General features: G+C 41.7%; 1 protein-coding gene and 1 non-coding gene across 3 annotated transcripts in view; one reads left to right on the top strand and one right to left on the bottom strand.

Annotated features, from left to right (window-relative positions):
- Positions 1-19,184, bottom strand: part of frem1b (Fras1 related extracellular matrix 1b) — a 209,819-nt gene that overhangs the window by 125,660 nt on the left and 64,975 nt on the right. The window contains exons 8-12 of one of the 2 annotated variants that reach the window (XM_080195534.1): positions 17,908-18,039; positions 16,870-17,214; positions 10,031-10,173; positions 6,242-6,438; positions 4,486-4,576 (exon numbers count right to left, since the gene is read on the bottom strand). In XM_080195534.1, coding sequence (XP_080051660.1) covers positions 4,486-4,576; positions 6,242-6,438; positions 10,031-10,173; positions 16,870-17,214; positions 17,908-18,039 — 908 coding nt within the window. Of the gene's footprint in view, positions 1-4,485; positions 4,577-6,241; positions 6,439-9,542; positions 10,174-16,869; positions 17,215-17,907; positions 18,040-19,184 lie in introns of those variants that run through there. The other variant, XM_080195533.1, reaches the window with a different exon arrangement.
- On the top strand, positions 17,319-17,517 carry LOC145348738 (U2 spliceosomal RNA). Its single transcript, XR_013887982.1, has one exon. It is a non-coding gene; the product is annotated as a U2 spliceosomal RNA (small nuclear RNA).

Below are 19,184 nucleotides of genomic sequence, written 5' to 3'. Positions count from 1 at the left end.
TACCTACATCGGATAGACTGTGGTGGTTCAAGAAGATGGCTCACCAAAGCTTCTTGAGGACAATTGGGGATAAGCAATAAATGCTGACTTTGTCATCAATGCCTGTACTTCAAAATAAATGTAAAAATCACCCGTGTTTGGCTTCAACCAATTTAATTCAAGATATGGCTGTGCATTGGCAACAAAGATAATGGGCCCTGACAGCGTTCTGGCTGTAGTGCTGAAGACTTGTGTTTCAAAACTAGCTCTGCCCCAAGCCAGTATAGCTAAATTATTGCATCTACCCAGGAACATGGAGAAATGCCGAGGTATGTCCTGTCCACAGACAGATCATATTTCATTTTATCATCCCATTAGTCTACTCTTGTTCATCAGCATATTGATGGCAGATGTCACTGATGGTGCTACCATGTGGCACCTATTCACCAATAATCTTCTTACTAATGCTCAATTTAGATTTTGCCAAGATCACTCTGTTCCAGACCTCATTACATATTCCAAACATGGACAAAGGAGCTGAATTCCAGGGTGAGGAGAGTGTGCTTATTCTTGACATCAAGGAAAAATTTGACTTAAGGTGGCAATATGAACCTCTATCAAGCTTGAAGTCAATGGAAATTGAGAAAAGTTTTCCACAAAGAAGTTAATTGCGGTTGTAGGAGGCCAATCATCTCAGTCCCTGGGCATTGCTGCAGGAGTTCCTCAGAGCTAATCATCTTCAGCTACTTCAATGACCTGCCCTCCAAAGTAAGGTCAGAAGTGAATATGATTACAGAGTGATCTGTTCCATTCACAATTGCTCAGATAATGAAACAGTCTGCCTCCACACGAAGGTCTGAGTTCATAAGCGACAAGTAATATTTATGACACAAAAATTGCAGGTAATGACTATGACCAACAAAAGAGAATCTAGCTACCTCCCTTGGCATTCAATGGCATTACCATAATTGAATTGCTGACCATCAGCATCTGATGGATCAGGCCCGAGATAATGGCCATCATCTTTGTTAGGGGCAATGAGCAAGCGAGCACATAACAATCACCATCTACGTTAGGGACATTCATGAGTCACTTTGCCCAGGAAAGTTACTTCCAGCAGAGCTGGGGCTAATGACAAGGCATGGGTTGAAGAATTTGCCATTACTGGAAATGGAATTTCTAAAAACATCAAAGGGCTATGAAGTAAAAAACTGATATTGGTGGTTGAACTTGATCTTCTTCTCCACTAGCACCCAATCAAAATGGCTGCCACCACCTCCCAGTGTCAGCCCCACAGCCCAGGAGACGTCACACAGCCAGTGATGTGCTTCTGACCACAAATCAGGGACAACCTCAGCCCCAGTCCCAGTGAAAGCCAATCATGGCCTGGCAGTGCAATTTAAATGTACCAATGGGGTTAAGACCAGTGTTGTCATGGGTACATGAACAAAATGCACAAGCAGTTCTCTCTCTCTTGCCTGGGGAGCAGCTGAAGAAGTGTAGTGTGCCACACCTTTTTGGTGCTGAATAAAGCTATTGAAATTTAACAAGAAGATTCAACTCTCTCTGGAAATGAGGAGATCTAACAGTATCTCAGGAGTCACAATTGGCCAGAAATATAACTGAAGCAAATACATAAACATAAGAACAGCATAGAGGCTGGACATTCACCTCTTGATTTCTCCAAGCCTTTCTAATATCTACAAGGTGTAAGCTAGGAGTGTGATGGAATAACTCTACACTTTACGGGAGAAGTGTAGCTCCAAAAACACAAGAAGCTCAACACAATCCAAGAAGAAACTGCCTGCTTTATTAGTAGCCCATCTACTACCTTAAACATTGAATTCCTTCCTCACTAGCATAAGGTGATTACTTTGGTTGCATTTCCAATATGCATTACAATAACATAGCAACTCCCAAAAACTGCCACCTCTACCATCTGAAACCCACATGCAAGATCCTGGCTTGGAAAGTTATCACCATTCCTTCATCCAGATCTCACCAGTTGTGCTCAGATCCCGTGGATGAATAAATAAAAATATACTAAAGAATATTTCTCCTCTAGCTAATTGTGCCCACACAACATTAAGACCTTTTTCAGGCAAGGCTCGTAAAATCCTACCCAAGGCCAACGGAGAGTTCTGTGAGCCTCGCCCACACCAATTCCGGGGCAGGCGAGGCAGTAAAACTCATGACAAGATGTCACGAATAACTCCAACAGAAAATGCTGGAAAATCACAGCAGGTCTGACAGCATCCGTGGGGAGAGGATACAGCCAATGTTTCCAGTCTAGATAACACTGTCAGCTCTAGAGATTGGGGCTGCGGTGGGGTGAGGTACATTAAGGCAGGATGGGAGCAGGGTTGGCCCCATGCATGTCTGGGGGGAGCCGGTGATCGGGCCTTGGGGCGAGGGAGGGTTGCACAGTCGGCAATGCAGGGGTCGCGACTGAACTGGACAGTGATCAAGAGATCAGCAGTGTGGGCCACTGTGCGTGCAACAGGACTTGGCGCTGACAGATCAGCGCATTGCACAGTGGCCCACTCAGTGCTATGCTGCAAGGGCAAGAACAGGCCCTGCCCCTGATTTTGCCTGAGATTCATGCTAGGGCACTCTGCGATGCACAGAGTGTGGGACATTCATTTTGAAAATCCCACTTGAAAAAAAACCCACGGGCTTTACTCCAGTTTTTTCGCGAATTCAACAATTAGAATTTTTCTAATCCTTTATTTTCAGGGCTGAAGCACCAAACAAATGTTATTGCTGCAATTAAATAAAGAGTAAAATACAGAATTTATACATTATTGAACTTCAGTAGCTTCTTATATATATTAAATAGTTTACAAATGTGCTATGTTATAATTCATCACCAAATGTAGAAATTATGATTTATTTTATCTTTCTTCATCAACCATAGAAGTGAATCTACACAGAATGATTGCTTTTGTCTCATAAACACTTGTACATCAAACAAGTGAGTAAATTATTGTAACATTGTAACAAAATGAGCTAAATTTGACTAATTGCACATTTGGATATGATTTTTATCTTATTATGTATTAAACCAAAACTAAAACATCAATACTCAATTAATTATTTAACTAAAAATACTTCAGGGTGGGATTTTCTGGCCTTCCCACCTGTAGGATCTTTCAATCTCACCAAAGGTGACCCCTGGTGGCGAGAGGGACAAGCCAAGCAAAAGGCTGTAGACATTGGCAGGACTGGAAGATGCCAATGGCACGTCGCCTCTTCTGCCAGAAAATATGCCGCGAGGGGGTCAGAAAATCCCACCTTTTATTTCTCTTATATTGGGATTTTATTCTCGTGATGCAGGTACCCACCCATCTGGTGGCTAACTGGCAGCAACCCCCACATTGCTTTTGACATAAAGGCATGACACAACTAAGTGCCTCTCAGGCCTTTACTGGCCAATGTCAGGCCTCCCATGCAAATAAGGATACTCCAAGGGCAGAAATCCCACTGCTGAGAGCTGTGGCAAGTCACAGGCTGGTGACCCTCTGTTGCAGCACCAGGGACAGTGGCTGCTCTCATTACTGCCCTGAGACCCAGACCTAGCACAAATGCTGGATCCCAGGACACAAGTGTGTGAGGGCAAAATAGAGGACGTTGCTGATTTTTTTTAAGTTTAATATTTATTTATTCGTGTCACATGTAGGCTTACATTAACACTGCAATGAAGTTACTGTGAAAATCTCCTAGTCACCACACTCCAGTGCTTGTTCGGGCACACTGTGGGAGAATTTAGCATGGCCAATGCATCTAATCAGCAAGACTGTGGAAGGAAACTGGAGCATCCGGAGGAAATCCATGCAGACGTGGGGAGGATATGCAGACTCTGCACAGATAGTTACCCAAGCCAGGAATTGAACCCACATCCCTGGCATTGTGAGGTAGCAGTCCTAACCACTGTGCCACCGTGCCATCCCTATTGTGGGGAGAGGGAGGAGGGGTGGTCAACCAGTGCAACCACTTTCCCAATGCTGCTTCTCATGATTGGGCAATGAATTATAACAAAGCACAACATTAGTAAACTATTTATTGTGTTATATAAGAAACTGGTGGAGTTTAACAATATACAGGCTCTATTGAAGGAATAGCTGTGCATGTGCACTCAGCCTGTACTATGGCCACGAACACGTGCATATATGATCCTGATGCTTTTCTGGTGAGTGGCAGGAGAATCAATGTTACAGAAATCATTTATGGTCAGGCTAGCTCATTTGAGAGTTAATTCCAGGCTTATTAGCCCAAGCCCCATGTTGAGTAATCTTTTATTGATATATTTTTTATTTAATACACTGAAATATTCTGGTGAATAAAGACGTCTGTGGTCGGTAAAAGAATTATCTGAAAGTGTGCTGCATTTGGTACTTGTGCTCAATCCTATTGAAAATTACAGGTAAAAAAAGTAGATGCATAGGTCCTACTAATATAAAATATAATAGTGTCTCGTGATGTTATCCAGTATCTTATTTAAGGTACCTGTGTGAATGATTTTAGCATGGGGACAGAAGGATCCTTCTTCATATTCTGTGTACTGTCAGTGAAAATAATCTTGCCTGCATCATACTTTCTGCAATGAGGGGAAATCAAGAGAAAAACATGGAACAAGGTAAGCAATCTCGATAATCCTGTGAAGAAAGTGTATTTCAATAAATCTATTTATTATTAACACTCGGCTGACGCCTGTCCAACGTACAGACATTTTGGGTTTTAGTTTAGCATTCCGAACGTTTCTAAAATGCACATCTGACCGAAAAATCCTAATTTTGCATTCAGCCTATTTTTCCACTTTTCTCCCATGTGATATCGAGCCTTTAATAAGGATTCCAAGGAATTTATAACATTGGTACAGCAATGCAAAGCTTAGAGTTCAAGTCAAGGGCCCACCATGTCCTACTCTTCTCCCATTACATCATCAGATAGAAACTTGGAAAAGTTGCAATCCTCTATATAATGTTCTTAACATCTTATTTTTCAGATTGTTGTCCATAATATTCTCAACATAATTTAAAGGGATGTTTTCAAGTGATTGGTAGGAAAATAAACAAAGTGGATATCTATATGGATGAAGTCAGATGGGAAGTACTTGGCACAAAGTAAGAACAAGAATAATACTTGTAACCTTTATGAAGCATCCTTGGGGTCTAATTTTAAGTAGACACAAATCTAGAACTGATCCCATTATTAGATGAACACTAGACTGAAATATTGGATTCTACTGAATTCAAAAGATTTAATCATAATGATATAAAACCAAAGAAACTAATATTAATAAATATGCTTCGATACCTGGAGGAATTTTACTGAATATAGAACTCTTGTATGAAGTGCTAGCAACTGGTATCTAAACGTATCTACCATTATGAGATCCTCCATCCTGAACAAAATCTCTATATTACTGTAGAATGGATAGTGGCCGGGGTCGGGGGGCTCTTACCAAAAAAATTTTAAGAACCAAATGAGCATGAAAAAGGGAAGTTTCAGATCCCTTTTTTGGGCAAATTTAAAAATACAGTCTTATGCCACTCTGTGCAAAAGATAAATGCGCAATTTGATTCCTGTCAATAGGGGGAGGGGAGGGGGCCTAAGGTCGCTGGAAAGCCGGCATTTGACAGTAGTGGGTGCATGTACAGATTTCGCCGTTCTGTTGCACAAAACAGAGAGATCTGCCAATCACCTTTCCTCTGGATATTACCCACATCCACAACCCCATGATTGCTAGCCTCCTAGGCTGATTGATTCCCCACACCCTGTTGATATGCCCCCAAAGGAGCACTGACCACCCTGCCTCCGACCAGCCAGGGGGGCCTCAATAACCTCTGGTCCCGCTGGCAAGGCTAGCACGAGAGGCCTCCAGTGATGCAGACCATTCATGATCCTCACCAATGAGGCACTTCTCGCCGGATATCTGGGCCCAGTAGGATCGCAAGAGGCAAGAAACCATATGATAGTCCAAAGCAGTAACAAAGTGTCAGCTGAAGCACAAAGACATTAAGAATAGATGTTGGCCATCAGGCTATTAATCAATGCAGGGTTATCTTTATCATTGGTAGGTGCTGCATTGATATCACTCAGAGAAAGAAATAAAGTGAATGTATTCAATTCCATTGAACTCAAAAAATGTGGTCACAAGGATATGAAAATAGAGGAAATGAAATTGACAGATATATTTATGTATATTGTATTTAAAAATATTGGTATATAATAATTAAATCCAGAAAAATGGACACTCTACCTCTGGTTTATTGGGAAGAAACAGGGTTTTGTGATGATATACATCAATTCATTCTCTGGAGATTCTGTGTCTGTGAAGTGCAGATGATCCTTCGTGATATGTCGAATTTCTGTTTCTTTCACTACTAAATAACGTGTGGTACCATCAACTTCTTTTGGCAACTGGTCCTTCACTGGAGTTATATGAATCAATGTTACCTGAAAAATAAGACAACTGTGAAGGATTGACTTTGATACGTGACTGAACAATAATAAAAAAAATTGGCGCATCAAAAGACACAGCACCTGAAAGATAAAAGGTATTACTTCTACAAGACTGTTGAAAGGAAGGTATCCCTTATATTTTCATGTCATATGATCCTGATGATTGTAGTGTTAATTACAATGTTTAAACCTCTAAATAAACTCCAGTCTTCACTGCAATTACAATGTATCATCCCTTTGGATATGGTAGCAGACCCAATTGTGTAAACTGATTTTTAAAAATTAATTTATTGGACGTGGACATTGCAGGCTGGGCCAGCAATTATGCCCATCTCTAATTGGCTTTCAGAAAGTGGTAGTCTGCTGCCTTCCTGAACAACACCAATAGTGCCATTAGGGAAGGAATTCCAGGATTTTGATCCGGCGACAGTAAAGGAGTGGTGATAGGTTTTCAAGTCAGGATGGTGAGCAGCTTGGAGATGGACTTCCAGCTGGTGGTATTCCCATGTCCAGCTGCCCTTATCCTTCTGGATGGCTGTGGTCATAGGTTTGAAAAATGTTGTCTGAGGACCCATGGTGCGTTCCTGCTGTGCTTCTTGTAGATGGTACACACTACTGCCACTGTGCATCGGTGGTGGAAGGAATGAATGTTTGTGAATTAGGTGTCACTCAGGTTGGCTGCTTTGCATTGGATTGTGTCCAGCTTTCTGAGAATTGTTGGAGCTCATCCACTCAAGTAGAGAGTATTCCATCATATTCCTGACTTGTGCCTTGTAGATTGTGTGCAGACTTTGGGGAGTCAGGAGGTGAGTTACTCACTGCAAGATTCCTAGCCTCTGACCTGCTTATTGACCATAGTATTTATATGACTAGTCCAGTTCAGTTTCTGGTGAATGGGAACTTCTAGGATGTTGATAGTGGGGCATTTGGGAAGGTGAAGGCTTAGTGGTATTATCACTAAACTGTTAATCCAAAACCTCAGCTAATGCTCTGGGGACTCGGGTTTGAATCCCCAGATGATGGAATTTAAATTCAATTTTTAAAAATCTGGAATTAAGAATCTACTGATGACCATGAAACTATTGTCGATTGTTGGAAAAACCCATCTGGTTCATTAGTGTCCTTTCAGGAAGGAAATCTGCTGTCTTTACCTGGTCTAACCTACATGTGACTTCAGAGTCACAGCAATGTGGTTGACTCTCAACTGCCCTCCAAGGGCAACTAGGGATGGGGAATTAATGCTGGCCAGTCAGCGATGCCCATGTCCCACGAATGAATAAAAAAAAATTCAGTGATGTTAATGCCAATGAGTGTCAAGCGGCAATTGTTATATTCTCTTGTTGGGGATGGTCATTGCCTGGCACTTTGCAAAGTGGATGTGACTTGCCATTTGCCAGCCCAAGCCTGGATATTGTCCAGTTCTTTCTGTATTTGAATGTAGACTGCTAGTATCTGAGCATTCACGAATGGTGCTGAACATTGTTCATTGATGATTGCACATTGCCACTTCTGATCTTATGATGGAAGGAAGGTCATTGATGAAGTGGCTGAAGATGGTTGGGCCTATGATTAAGGATTCTCAAAGTAGGAGACACTCCGAAATGGGTGGCTGTTGAAAACTTTGGTAGGTTTTCTCTCAGACAGTGATCTATGTGGATTCAAATGGATTCACCCACCTGTATGATGGAAACAAGCTTATCTTGGGGGACCCACAGGCCAGCCCTGCTGTTCCAAGATTGGGGCGCTAGTTTTAATCTCTGTGCTTGGAAATAGGTTCCCCTGTCTGGAAAAAATGAAATGGTGACCTCCCCCTTCCTGCTGAAGAGCACCATCACCACCCCTCACTAAAGAGGGGCATCCTTCCCCCCATCACTCAAATAACGGGTTACCACCCCCCCCCCACCTCCCCCTTTACACCACACAGATTTGAGGTGACCTGACCCATTGGGGCCTCCTCAGACTTCCCAATCAGCCCCTCCCTCCCCCTCGGACCCCACACTTAGGCCCCACTTCAAGCCATGTACTTAGGAGTGCCAATGCTGAACATCCCCCTGGCATCCTGGCACTAACATTCTAGCCTGGAAGGGGGTTAAGGAATTAGGTCCAGTGGCCATTTGCCACTCTATTGCTGCCAGGCTACAAAGGAAGGGTTCCTCTAGAGTCCTGGGGAGATGGGGGCAGGGTGGACTCAGGCTAGTGGCAAGGTGCAGACATCAGCATCATTCTCCCCAGTATGGAGTCTCATGGATGAACTGCCCCTGCTAGCTCTGGTGGACCTGAAGATCTTGCCTGGCAAAATGATTTCAGGCAGCCTTCTGATGACCATCTTCATTCCTGCCTGTCAGCGTTGAAAATTCTGAAGTTGCCAGGTCATTTTAATCTCCATGCTCCCCAGTCACCTGGCAGGATTGTAAATAACTGCAGCACTCTAATCTGCAGCAGAGAATTTCCTTTCTTCCTGTCAGAAGCTGCAGGTCATGATATGGAGATGCCAGCATTGGACTGGGGTAAACACAATAAGAAGTCTCACAGCATCAGGTTAACTCTTCATTCACCTGATGAAGGGGCAAACCCCGAAAGCTTGTGAGTTTACTATCAAATAAATTGGTTGGACTTTAACCTGGTGTTGTGAGACTTCTTACTCTGAAGCTGCAGGTGACAGCAGACCTCTTTGAAGTCCCCTGACAAAGGACACTCAGCTGCAATCCAGTGACACTGAGAATGATTTTGGGAAAGAAAGGGAAAGAGTTTTAAACTTCCCAACTAATTTTGAAAATTTGTGACTGATACATCCTATCCAAGGACAAATCAGATATATTACACATGCTAAGATTAAACACTGCAGTTTGCACAAATTATGATTTCTATCTGTTAAAACCATAGAGCTATGGTTCTAAATTTTTCAGAAGATCTTGAAGTCCTGATATGGAGGTCCTAAAATAGGAGGCGACCCCACTCTGTTAAGTCAATAAGACATGAAAAGAAATTAAAACTATGCGTCAAAACTTTATTCTTCTTTGCAATTTTACAACGGACATCTGCTGAACCACAAAATGGCTGTTGATTCACACTTGACTCACACGATTGGGCATCTGTTCTAGAGGGTTCCAACAGAGACTATAAAGAACTAAAGAGTTCCACTCCCATCCTTATGCAATCTCACACCCCATTGTAAGGTCATATTATAATCAAAAAAAACTGGACAACTAGATGAACTGACTCTGCCAGCTGGGACAATAACAAAGAGATATTGAAACTAATTATACCTGAAGAAATGTTAACAGCCACCATTTTGCTCCTAAGGGAAATGACAGAAACTGCTCAGAAAGCTGCAATTAACTCATTAATGGGCCACATCACATAATCCACGCATCTCGCCTTTTGGATTGTTTTGGAGTTACATTTTTGGCCTCATTATTATTATCTATTTCTTGCGCTTTTTAAACTCTATCCCTAGAATGAGGAAGAGAGATATGAATATCCCTTAATCTTCAGATTCAAATACCCCTTAATCTTCAGGCGTTCTATAAAAAGTCCCAGAGTTTTATTATGAAAAATAATGTCCAGCAAATGGGTAACAGCTTGCCTGGGGATCTGAAAGATTGGGAGGTTCATGGCTATCCGAAAGAATGAACTCAAATGAATCCTCAAAAACCTCGCCTCCAAAATGATGATAATAAATCAGACCCAGGAAGAGATCCCGTTGCAGAAATGTAGTCACGGGATGACCTGGAAAAATAATAAAAAAAGAGTGAAATGTTAAAGAACATATTAATTCCTGCATGATAATAACAGATACAAATGTTATAAGTAGGAGAACATTTAACATGTGCAGTATGTAAGTATTTTTGTTTTACATTACATTCGACTTTTCTGGCCAGATGGAGATAGTTACTAAAAATATTTGCCAGTAACAGTAAACCTCATCTAATTCAAATGAACTGCAGAGAATGAAAATGAAGATTGTAGAGAATGAAAATAAAGATTGACAGGTAGTCTGGCTATTTTTCCTTCCCGTATTTATTTCGTGCTTTTTGTCTGAGGAGTAAATTCTGAAATTACATCTCTGCTGCATCTAATTTCTCAATAATTCTGGTAGTGTAAGATCCATTATTCCAAAAAGTGACCAGCTTCTACACAAAGTAACAGAAAAAAATATGCCATTATCACGGAGGTGCATGAGAAATTTGGACACGGAGGTAGGTTGAAAATCCCAAGGGTTTATTGATCTCACTTCTTGTCCATGGAAATGATGATCCCTAAAATCTAACCTTCATAGAGAGATACATGAAATTTTAAAAATGTATCAAGCACCTCGGGATACAGAACCTATTCCATTCGAGGTGAATATGCTGTCCTGTGGAATATAAAACTAGTGTCAATATTATTAAACTTTACTTCACTACTAGTAAGAAAATATTAAATATATTCTTTAGAAACACATTTTGCTGTACAATGTATATAGAAGTAATCTGTCCCTCTCCATGACAGGATTGGCCTCTGGAAAAAAAAGTATAGAACATTAGAGCATAGAACATAGAAAAACTACAGCACAAGTTGCGGCGAACATCTCTACCTACTAGGCTTACCTATAACCCTCTATCTTACTAAGTCCCATGTACTCATCCAGAAGTCTCTTAAAAGACGTGATTAAATCCACCTCCACCACCACTGCCGGCAGCTGATTCCACACACCCACCACCCTCACTCAAAAACTTACCCCTGACATCTCCTCTGTACCTGCTCCCCAGCACCTTAAACCTGTGTCTTCTTGTGGCAGCCATTTCAACTCTGGGGGAAAGCCTCTGAGAATCCACTTGATCAATACCTCTCAACATCTTATACACCTCAATCAGGTCACCTCTCATCCTTTGTCTCTCTAAAGGAGAAAAGACTGAGCTCTCTCAATCTATCCTCATAAGGCATGCCACCCAATCCAGGTAACATCCTTGTAAATCTCCTTTACAATCCAGGATTGGCAGCAATAAATGACAGGGTGGAGGCTCTGTCAAAGAGCAGGGTGATTTATTATTTGTACCTATATACAGTAGTGTCCTCTCTACACTTGTACCTACTTTCACCTGTGCCAACTAGGTGCCTATTACTTCTTAACCTTCTTCACCCTCCCGCTATGAATTGGTGCTTCTCCAGGATCTGCAGCTGAGGGTGAGGAGATCTGCTGCATTCCACACCCTGTTGCCTGAGATGACTTTGGCAATCATCCATAGGTAGGCCTGGGCCTTGAGGACCCTGGCCTGTTTTCAGGCAGCATGGGTATTGCAGTGCTGCCCTCATCAGTGTGCCGGCCTGGAGGTGTTTCCCTTACAGGAATGAGGGACTCTGATAGGCTGGATACCCCCAGGGGCTCCTGGTTCAAAAGCCCTGGGCTGTGCACAAGACAATGGGCCTAGCAGTCCTTCATGGGATAGGAGTGAAGTCCTGAAGCCCCACTGTCATTTGGTCCTGACTGTCATGGATTCTCACTAGTGCCTGCACCACGCAGTCAGTCATGGAGGTCATGAGCTGAGCCTTGTGCAGGTGACAGCTGTGACGTCCTTTCAATGGTGGGAGATCTCCTCTGAACAGCTGGCATCTGGTAGGTCCAAGGGGCTTGAAGATCGTCCAGCCTGTTCCGCTGATCAGCCTTCATGAGACGGGGGATGGCATCAGTGAATTACGAAGCATACAGATGGAACATTGATTACTCATTTGACAATTGAGGAATGACAGGATATATGCTGAGGATTCTCACATTTGTCTGCTGCTCCCACTTTACCAGCAGCTCAGGCACGCTCTTCCTCCTCCCTGGCCAAGTTGAGGGCTCACTCCTCAAAATATATGAGAATTCTCAACTTGGGAATGACTCCAGCTGGCTGTGCCTGCTTGCGCCTGTTGTGGGCAAGTTTATCCTACACTGACACAGAGAGGAAGCGTGTAGGTGGGACTGTTAACATTAAAAATGGTGATGAGCTGTGGGGCTTGGGTGTGAGCTGGCGTGTGAGGAGCATAGCAACTACTGGGGTATAGCGTCATAAAAACGTCTGTCAATGAGATTCAAGATTCGGTCAGAGATGATGCCGGAGCCATTGGCACGATTGTATAGGGCATTGGTGAGGCCGCAGCTGGAGTACTGTGTGCAGTTTTGGGCACCGCACCTGCGCAAAGATATTTTGGCCTTGGAGGGAGTGCAGAGGAGGTTTACTAGGCTGATACCGGAGTTGAGGGGGTTGAGCTATGAGGAGAGGCTGAATGAACTAGGCTTGTACTCATTGGAGTTTAGAAGAATGAGGGGAGATCTCATTGAGACATATAAGATGATGAATGGGATGGATAGGATAGAGGTGGAGAGACTCTTCCCACTGAAAAAAGACAGTAGGACTAGGGGGCACAGCCTCAAGATAAAGGGGGGGGCGTTTTAAAACGGAGTTGAGGAGGAACTTCTTCACTCAAAGGGTGGTGAATCTCTGGAATTCTCTGCCCGTTGAAGTGGTGGAGGCTGCCTCGCTAAATATTTTCAAGAAGCGGGTTGATGGGTTTTTGATAAGAGAGGGGATTAAGGGTTATGGGGAGAGGGCCGGAAAGTGGAACTGAGCCACGACAGATCAGCCATGATCTTATTGAATGGCGGGGCAGGCTCGAAGGGCCAGATGGCCTACTCCTGCTCCTATTTCTTATGTTCTTATGTTCTTACGTTTTACTCGCTGGAACCGATACTTTGCCAAATTCTGGCAAGATCGTGCCCCCAAGAGGCTGGGAGAAATGGATCAGTTTCAATTTGCAAACTGTAAGTAGTGGAGTATCCCAGAGATCAGTGTTGAGGCTTCAACTATTTCCGGTCTATATTAATGACTTGGATGAAGGGGCTGCCTGTATTATAGTCAAATTTGCCAATGATGTAAAGTGGGTAGGAAAACAAGTTGTGAAGATAATACAAAGATTCTGCAAAGGGATATTGATAGGTTAAGTGAGTGTGCCAATATTTGAAAGACGGGGTATCATCTGGGAAATTCTGAGGTTGTCTACTTTGGCAGAAAGAGGAGAAAAACAGAATCTAATTTTAAAGGATCGAGACAGCAATATGCTGAGGTCAGCATGCTGAGATATATACCTTCATACATGAATCACAGTTAGCAGGCAGGTACAGTGTGTAATTAGGAAGGCAAATTGAATATTGATCTTTATTGAAAGGGCAATAAAAGTAAGGAAGTCTTGCTACAATTCTACAGGGCGTTGATGATAGCATACCTAGAACACTGTTTATCACTTTGCTCTCCCTAATTACAGAGGGATATACTTGCATTGGAAGCAGTTTAGAGAAGGTTCACCACACTGATTCTGAGAATGAAGGGGTTGTCTTAGGAAGAAAGGCTGACCAGGCTAGACCTCCATTCCATGGAGTTTAAAAGAATGAGAAGTGATCTTATTGAAATATATAAGATTCTGAGGGGCTTGTCAGGGTGGATGCTGAGAGGACGTTTCCCCTTGAGGGGGGGAATCTTAAAGCAAGGGTTTGATTTACAAGAGTCTCCCAGTTAGGATAGAGATGAGGAGGAATTTCTTCTGTCAGAGAGTTGTTCAGGTTTGGAATTCTCTTTCCCAGAGTGTGGTGAAGGCAATCTTCTCAAGGGTAATTAGGAATGGACAATAAATGCTGACCTAGCCAGCAACGCCCACATCCTGTATATGAGTTCTAAAAATTCAAGGCTACGTTAGACAGATTTTTGATCTACAAGAGAGTCAAAGATTATGGGGGAAGGGACGAAAGTAGAGTTAAGTCCAAAATCAGATTAATCATAACTTTACTGAATTACAGGGTAGGTGTATGGGCTGAGTGGCCTATTCCTGCTTCCATTTCTTATGATCTTATGATCTGAGGGTGTACCAACACATGACTTATGTGCACCCTCCACCAGCACAGTTCCAGGCACTTTTGTGGGCATTATAGTACAGAAAGCTAGGTTGTGAAATAGTGAGAAGCACATCACATGTTGGCAGGAGAAGGAGACAGAGACAGGAATGAAGGGTCCTCATTGGAAGATGCAGGACAATCCCAGCTCAGTCCACTCTGAAAACCCATGTGTTGGCTCTTAAAGCCAGAATGCTGGGTTAGATTCAAACATACTTTCCTGCCTGCATGTTGCAATGACACATCCTACAGCTGCACAAAGGTTCCATGTTCATCTCTAAATCTGACCTGATGACACTTTTAATGCCTCCCACTCACACCTGAACCTACCTCCCCCGGCTGTTAAAATTCTGTCCATGCAGCTTTTGCCAGAAGGAGAAATTCAGATTAAGAATTTCAAAAGACAAAAGAGCTGAATCACAGGATTTTTGCAGTATAGAAGAAGGCCATTCAGCCCATTATGTCTAAACTGGTTTTCTGAGTGAGCAAGTGTCATTTCTTCTTGTAACTCAGCAGATTATTCCTTTCCAGATAAATGTCTAATATGATTTTGGATGTTTGTATTGAACCTGCCTCCAGCACACACTCAGGCAGTATATTCCAGACCCTAACTACTTGCTGCATGAAAATGTTTTCTCTCCTGTGGTTTTTGCCAATTACTTTAAATCTGTCTCTTCTCATTCCTGACCCTTTCATGAGTGGGAGCATTTCACCCTATCAGCTCTGTTCAGGCCCTTCATGATTTTGAATATCTCCATTAAATCTCCATTCAGCCTAAGACAACATCAAAAGGATACGGAGTCGATGCCATTTATTCTTATTGAATTGTAAGCCATTCAAAAGCATCTTTTAGCAGTAAAAGGTTAGAATTTTGATTGTTATGAACAGAATGCCTAATGACAATTATAATGCCTAATGACAAGTGTATTATGTATCAAAGGATTATCACACAAATGAATAAATTGTGATTCCACCTTCTTCCATCAGGAAAAAGATACAAAAGTCTGAGATCACCACACCAACTGACTCAAGAACAGCTTCTTCCCTGCTGCCCCCAAAATTTTGAATGGACCTACCTCATATTAAGTTGATCTTTCTCTACACCCTAGCTATGACTGTAACACTACAGTTTGCACTCTCCTTTCCTTCTCTATGTATGGTATGCTTTGTACAGTGTGCAAGAAACAGTACTTTTCACTGTATACTAATCCATGTGACAATAATAAATCAAATCAAAATGGTCTTTTAAATGATATTTTTGTTTGTTGACTACACCTTGAAATGATTTGATCAGATGTTTCCTATAGAACTTAAATTTCAAGCAGATGAGATGTTTCTATCATCAACAATTGGCAGTGGTCACTGGGGACACATTTATATTTTCTTTAGATACTGAGATGAAACATCCAATGGTAATATATGTTGACAAATCATGAAATCCTGAAATAATGCGTGGATATCTGAAGCATAAACGAAAAATATCACAATAAAGTTACAATATATGAGTTTGATGATCACCATTTCCAGTCTGTCGTTGTATAAGTTCTCATTACTAATGAGGTAGATTGTAAATATAATTATGAAACAATGAGTTGCAACAAAAGACAGTGCAACATGTGCATGAAAGGAACATATGGCCACATCTTTAAAACTTCAAGCTAAGGATAAAATCATGAGAATTGCATCTAATCCATCTTCCTGCTGTTCTACCAGTTGTTCATATGATGGGATCCTCTGACAGATACATCTCCAGTTGAACTCATAAGTCACTTACCCCCTGCAATCTCCACTTATCCAAACACTGATCATCCTTTCAGGGAAGTAGCACTTTCTTTACATATCAAAAGCTTAGTACATTAGAATATACATAACATGGGGAAGACAATATTTACTTTGGGGTCAGCATGGTGGCACAGTGGTTAGCACTGCTACCTCAAAGCATTAGGGACTTGTGTTTGATTCCTGGCTTGGGTCACTATCTATGTGGAGTTTGTGCATTCTCCCCATGTCTGCACGGGTTTCCCCCACAGTCCAAAGATGTGCACGGTAGGTTGATTAGCCATGCTAAACTGACCTGAGTTTCAGGGGGATTAGCAGGGTAAATATGTAGGGATATGGGAATAAAGTGGATTTGTTGTCAGTGCAGGGTCAATATGCTGAATGGCTTATTTCTGTACTATAGGGATTCTATGATAAACTCTGACAGCAATGATAACATTAGAATCTACAAAACAGAAACAAGCATTTGTGTCATGGGGAAGTGAGTTTGGCAGCTAGTAGGAAGGAAAGAAATGCTCATCAGTCAACAATTTCTTTTCACATATCTTTCCCAGGAATTTGAGTGAGGTGTTGGCAGATCATTCCAAGATCATGCTGCTCAAATTAAATAGTGTGGTCTTCACACTAATAGGAGCAAACAAACAAAATACAAACTGATCATTGAGATTCTCAGAATGATATTTCTTATTATTATTGATTTTTCATTAAGGAGGTTTTTGTTTGATTCCATGAGCACTTACCTGGTAGATCTGTATGAGTTCTTTTCACAATCTCTCCAGCTCTTGGAGGAATTATAATCTTGTACAATATGTAATCATCACTAGAATCCAAATCGGAAGACAGTAACATATGGTTTTCTATTAATATAGAGTCTCCTTCCGCTAGTTCAAAAGCAAGGTTGTTAATTAAGAAGGGAGGGCTGTCATCCTTGGGTAAGATGTTAATTGGAAACTTGTGTCTAGTAGCATGCTTGCCATCGTAGATTCGGAATATAATGTAATCCTTGGTTGTATCGCTATCATCATGGTGATAGCGCACAACGCCATCTTTAATGTCCTTAATGGTGCACATGAATCCTTTGCCGCCTGATGATTGCAAAAGTCAGAAACATAATTGTTACAAAATATTAATTTAGCAGAAATCACAAATCTTATGAATATTATTCCAGTATATTCCAGAATATTATTCAATCGCTTCTCAGCCTTTTGGTTAAGATCAAGTGTAGTATAGACATGCTGCATTTGGTTGAAGTCTTTAGGTTACATTTTAGCTTCATTTGAAGCAATTCTTAAAAGTGGCATCTCAGCCTTTTGGCTAAGATGCAAATGAGATCAAGCCTTGGAGGAGGAGCTATGCCTACTCCAATCAGCTTGGATCATGTAGATTAAGCCCAAGACAGGAGGTGAGAGCTCTGTCTTGTCAGCTTGGATCAAGAATGTATCAACTTGTTGAGGCTCTGAATTGGCCTTGATTTGATTGAATTGGAATAAAAGCAAAAAAAAAAATTCTCATCACATTTTTAACTTATTATCTGTCTTTAAAACGTGACTTACTTAAAAAATGTTAGCCAAAATCAATGTTTCAGCTTGTAATTCATAGGGCAAGTATCCTTTAGTTCAAGGGCTTGTTCCCCATCATCAACTCCACCCCACCACTCCATGTAGTCCATGTTACCTCCAGTTGAAAAAAATTACAATCGATGCAAATAACTCCCAAATGTGTTTGGATCCTGAACTTTTGCCACGTGGTGATAGATTATTGTTATTTTAATGTTTTACCTCTAACTGTAAGTCGTCCATGATGCAATCCTTCCACTGCTATTAAACATACCGCATTCACATTATCATTGTCCACTATCTGAAAATTTTCCCAAGTAATTGGTCGAGATTGACCTTCTAACAAGTCCAGACCTGCATAAGTTAGAAATGTCTGAATAAGAAAGCCATCAAAACAGGAGAACACCTTTCAAACCCAACAAGCAGTAACTACTAATGGATATGCAATACGCTTTCACGTTACTGAACTAGTAATCCACGGCAAGACTAATAATTCAGCCAAAAATGACCATAAGTTATTGAATTGTTGTAAAAATCCAACTGCTTAATTTCTGTCCCTTAGAGACAAAAACTTGCCATTCTTACCCAGAGTGGATAGGATGAGAGACTAGTCCCTCAACATGGCTGACTCTTAACTGCCCCCTTGAAACAGCTAGCAAGCCAGTCAGATTTATCACCACCTTTTCATGACAACTGAGGATAGGAAATAAGCATCAAGCTTGTCACTGGTGACCACATTGCAAGAATGAAGAAAAGCAACAAGTGTGTTAAAAGGCCTTTTGGAGTACGCCAAGAAAAGCATCAGGGAATGTGGTAGGTATATCCAAATGGAATTAAAGCATGGCACAATGGCAGGGAATTTGGAAGATAGACCAACAACAAAGATGATAGGTTTAGCTATGAATAAATGGAAGGAGGCTTGAGTGGATCATAAATACCTACATGTGCTGGTTGGGCCAAATAGGCCAACTAACCTATCCTATTTAATCCTATGAGAGATTTGGGGTAATCCCTCTAAAAGGGATAAATAAAAGGTCATAAAGGTGTGTGACAAGAAGCTGACAACACAGCAGAGACAGTTACAAAAGGGATCAAGAAGGGAGTAAAGCAGGAGGGAGGGGATAGCAATAATAGGCTTCAGTCTACAATAGCAGCTAATGTGCACTTTGGACAGAGGGGGAATCCAGGTTACACAGGCATGACAAGATTAGAATCGATATGTCTTTGTTGTTAACAGAAGACAGGGAGGAGAAAATATTAGAGTTCAAAAGTTAATATTTGTGGGGGATTAAGCTGACCTGTGGACACATGGAGGTGCTTGGAGCATAGACAAACCAATGTCAAGGTTCAGAGACAGTTGTGGAGAGTAAATGAGTCCAGGACCTGTCTGAGAAGAAGGTTAGTGATACATTAACGTTACGGCCTGTTAAGTTTGCAATCACGCAGATAATTGGACTTCCAGGGCACTAACTTCTAATGGAGCAGATTTCAGAGGTAAA

This window comes from Carcharhinus amblyrhynchos, chromosome 9 (assembly GCF_965287045.1).
Source record: "Carcharhinus amblyrhynchos chromosome 9, sCarAmb.v2.hapA, whole genome shotgun sequence".
Taxonomy (NCBI): domain Eukaryota; kingdom Metazoa; phylum Chordata; class Chondrichthyes; order Carcharhiniformes; family Carcharhinidae; genus Carcharhinus; species Carcharhinus amblyrhynchos.
Note: the sequence above shows the minus strand (reverse complement) of the source record. Positions and strands in the feature narration are given on the sequence as shown.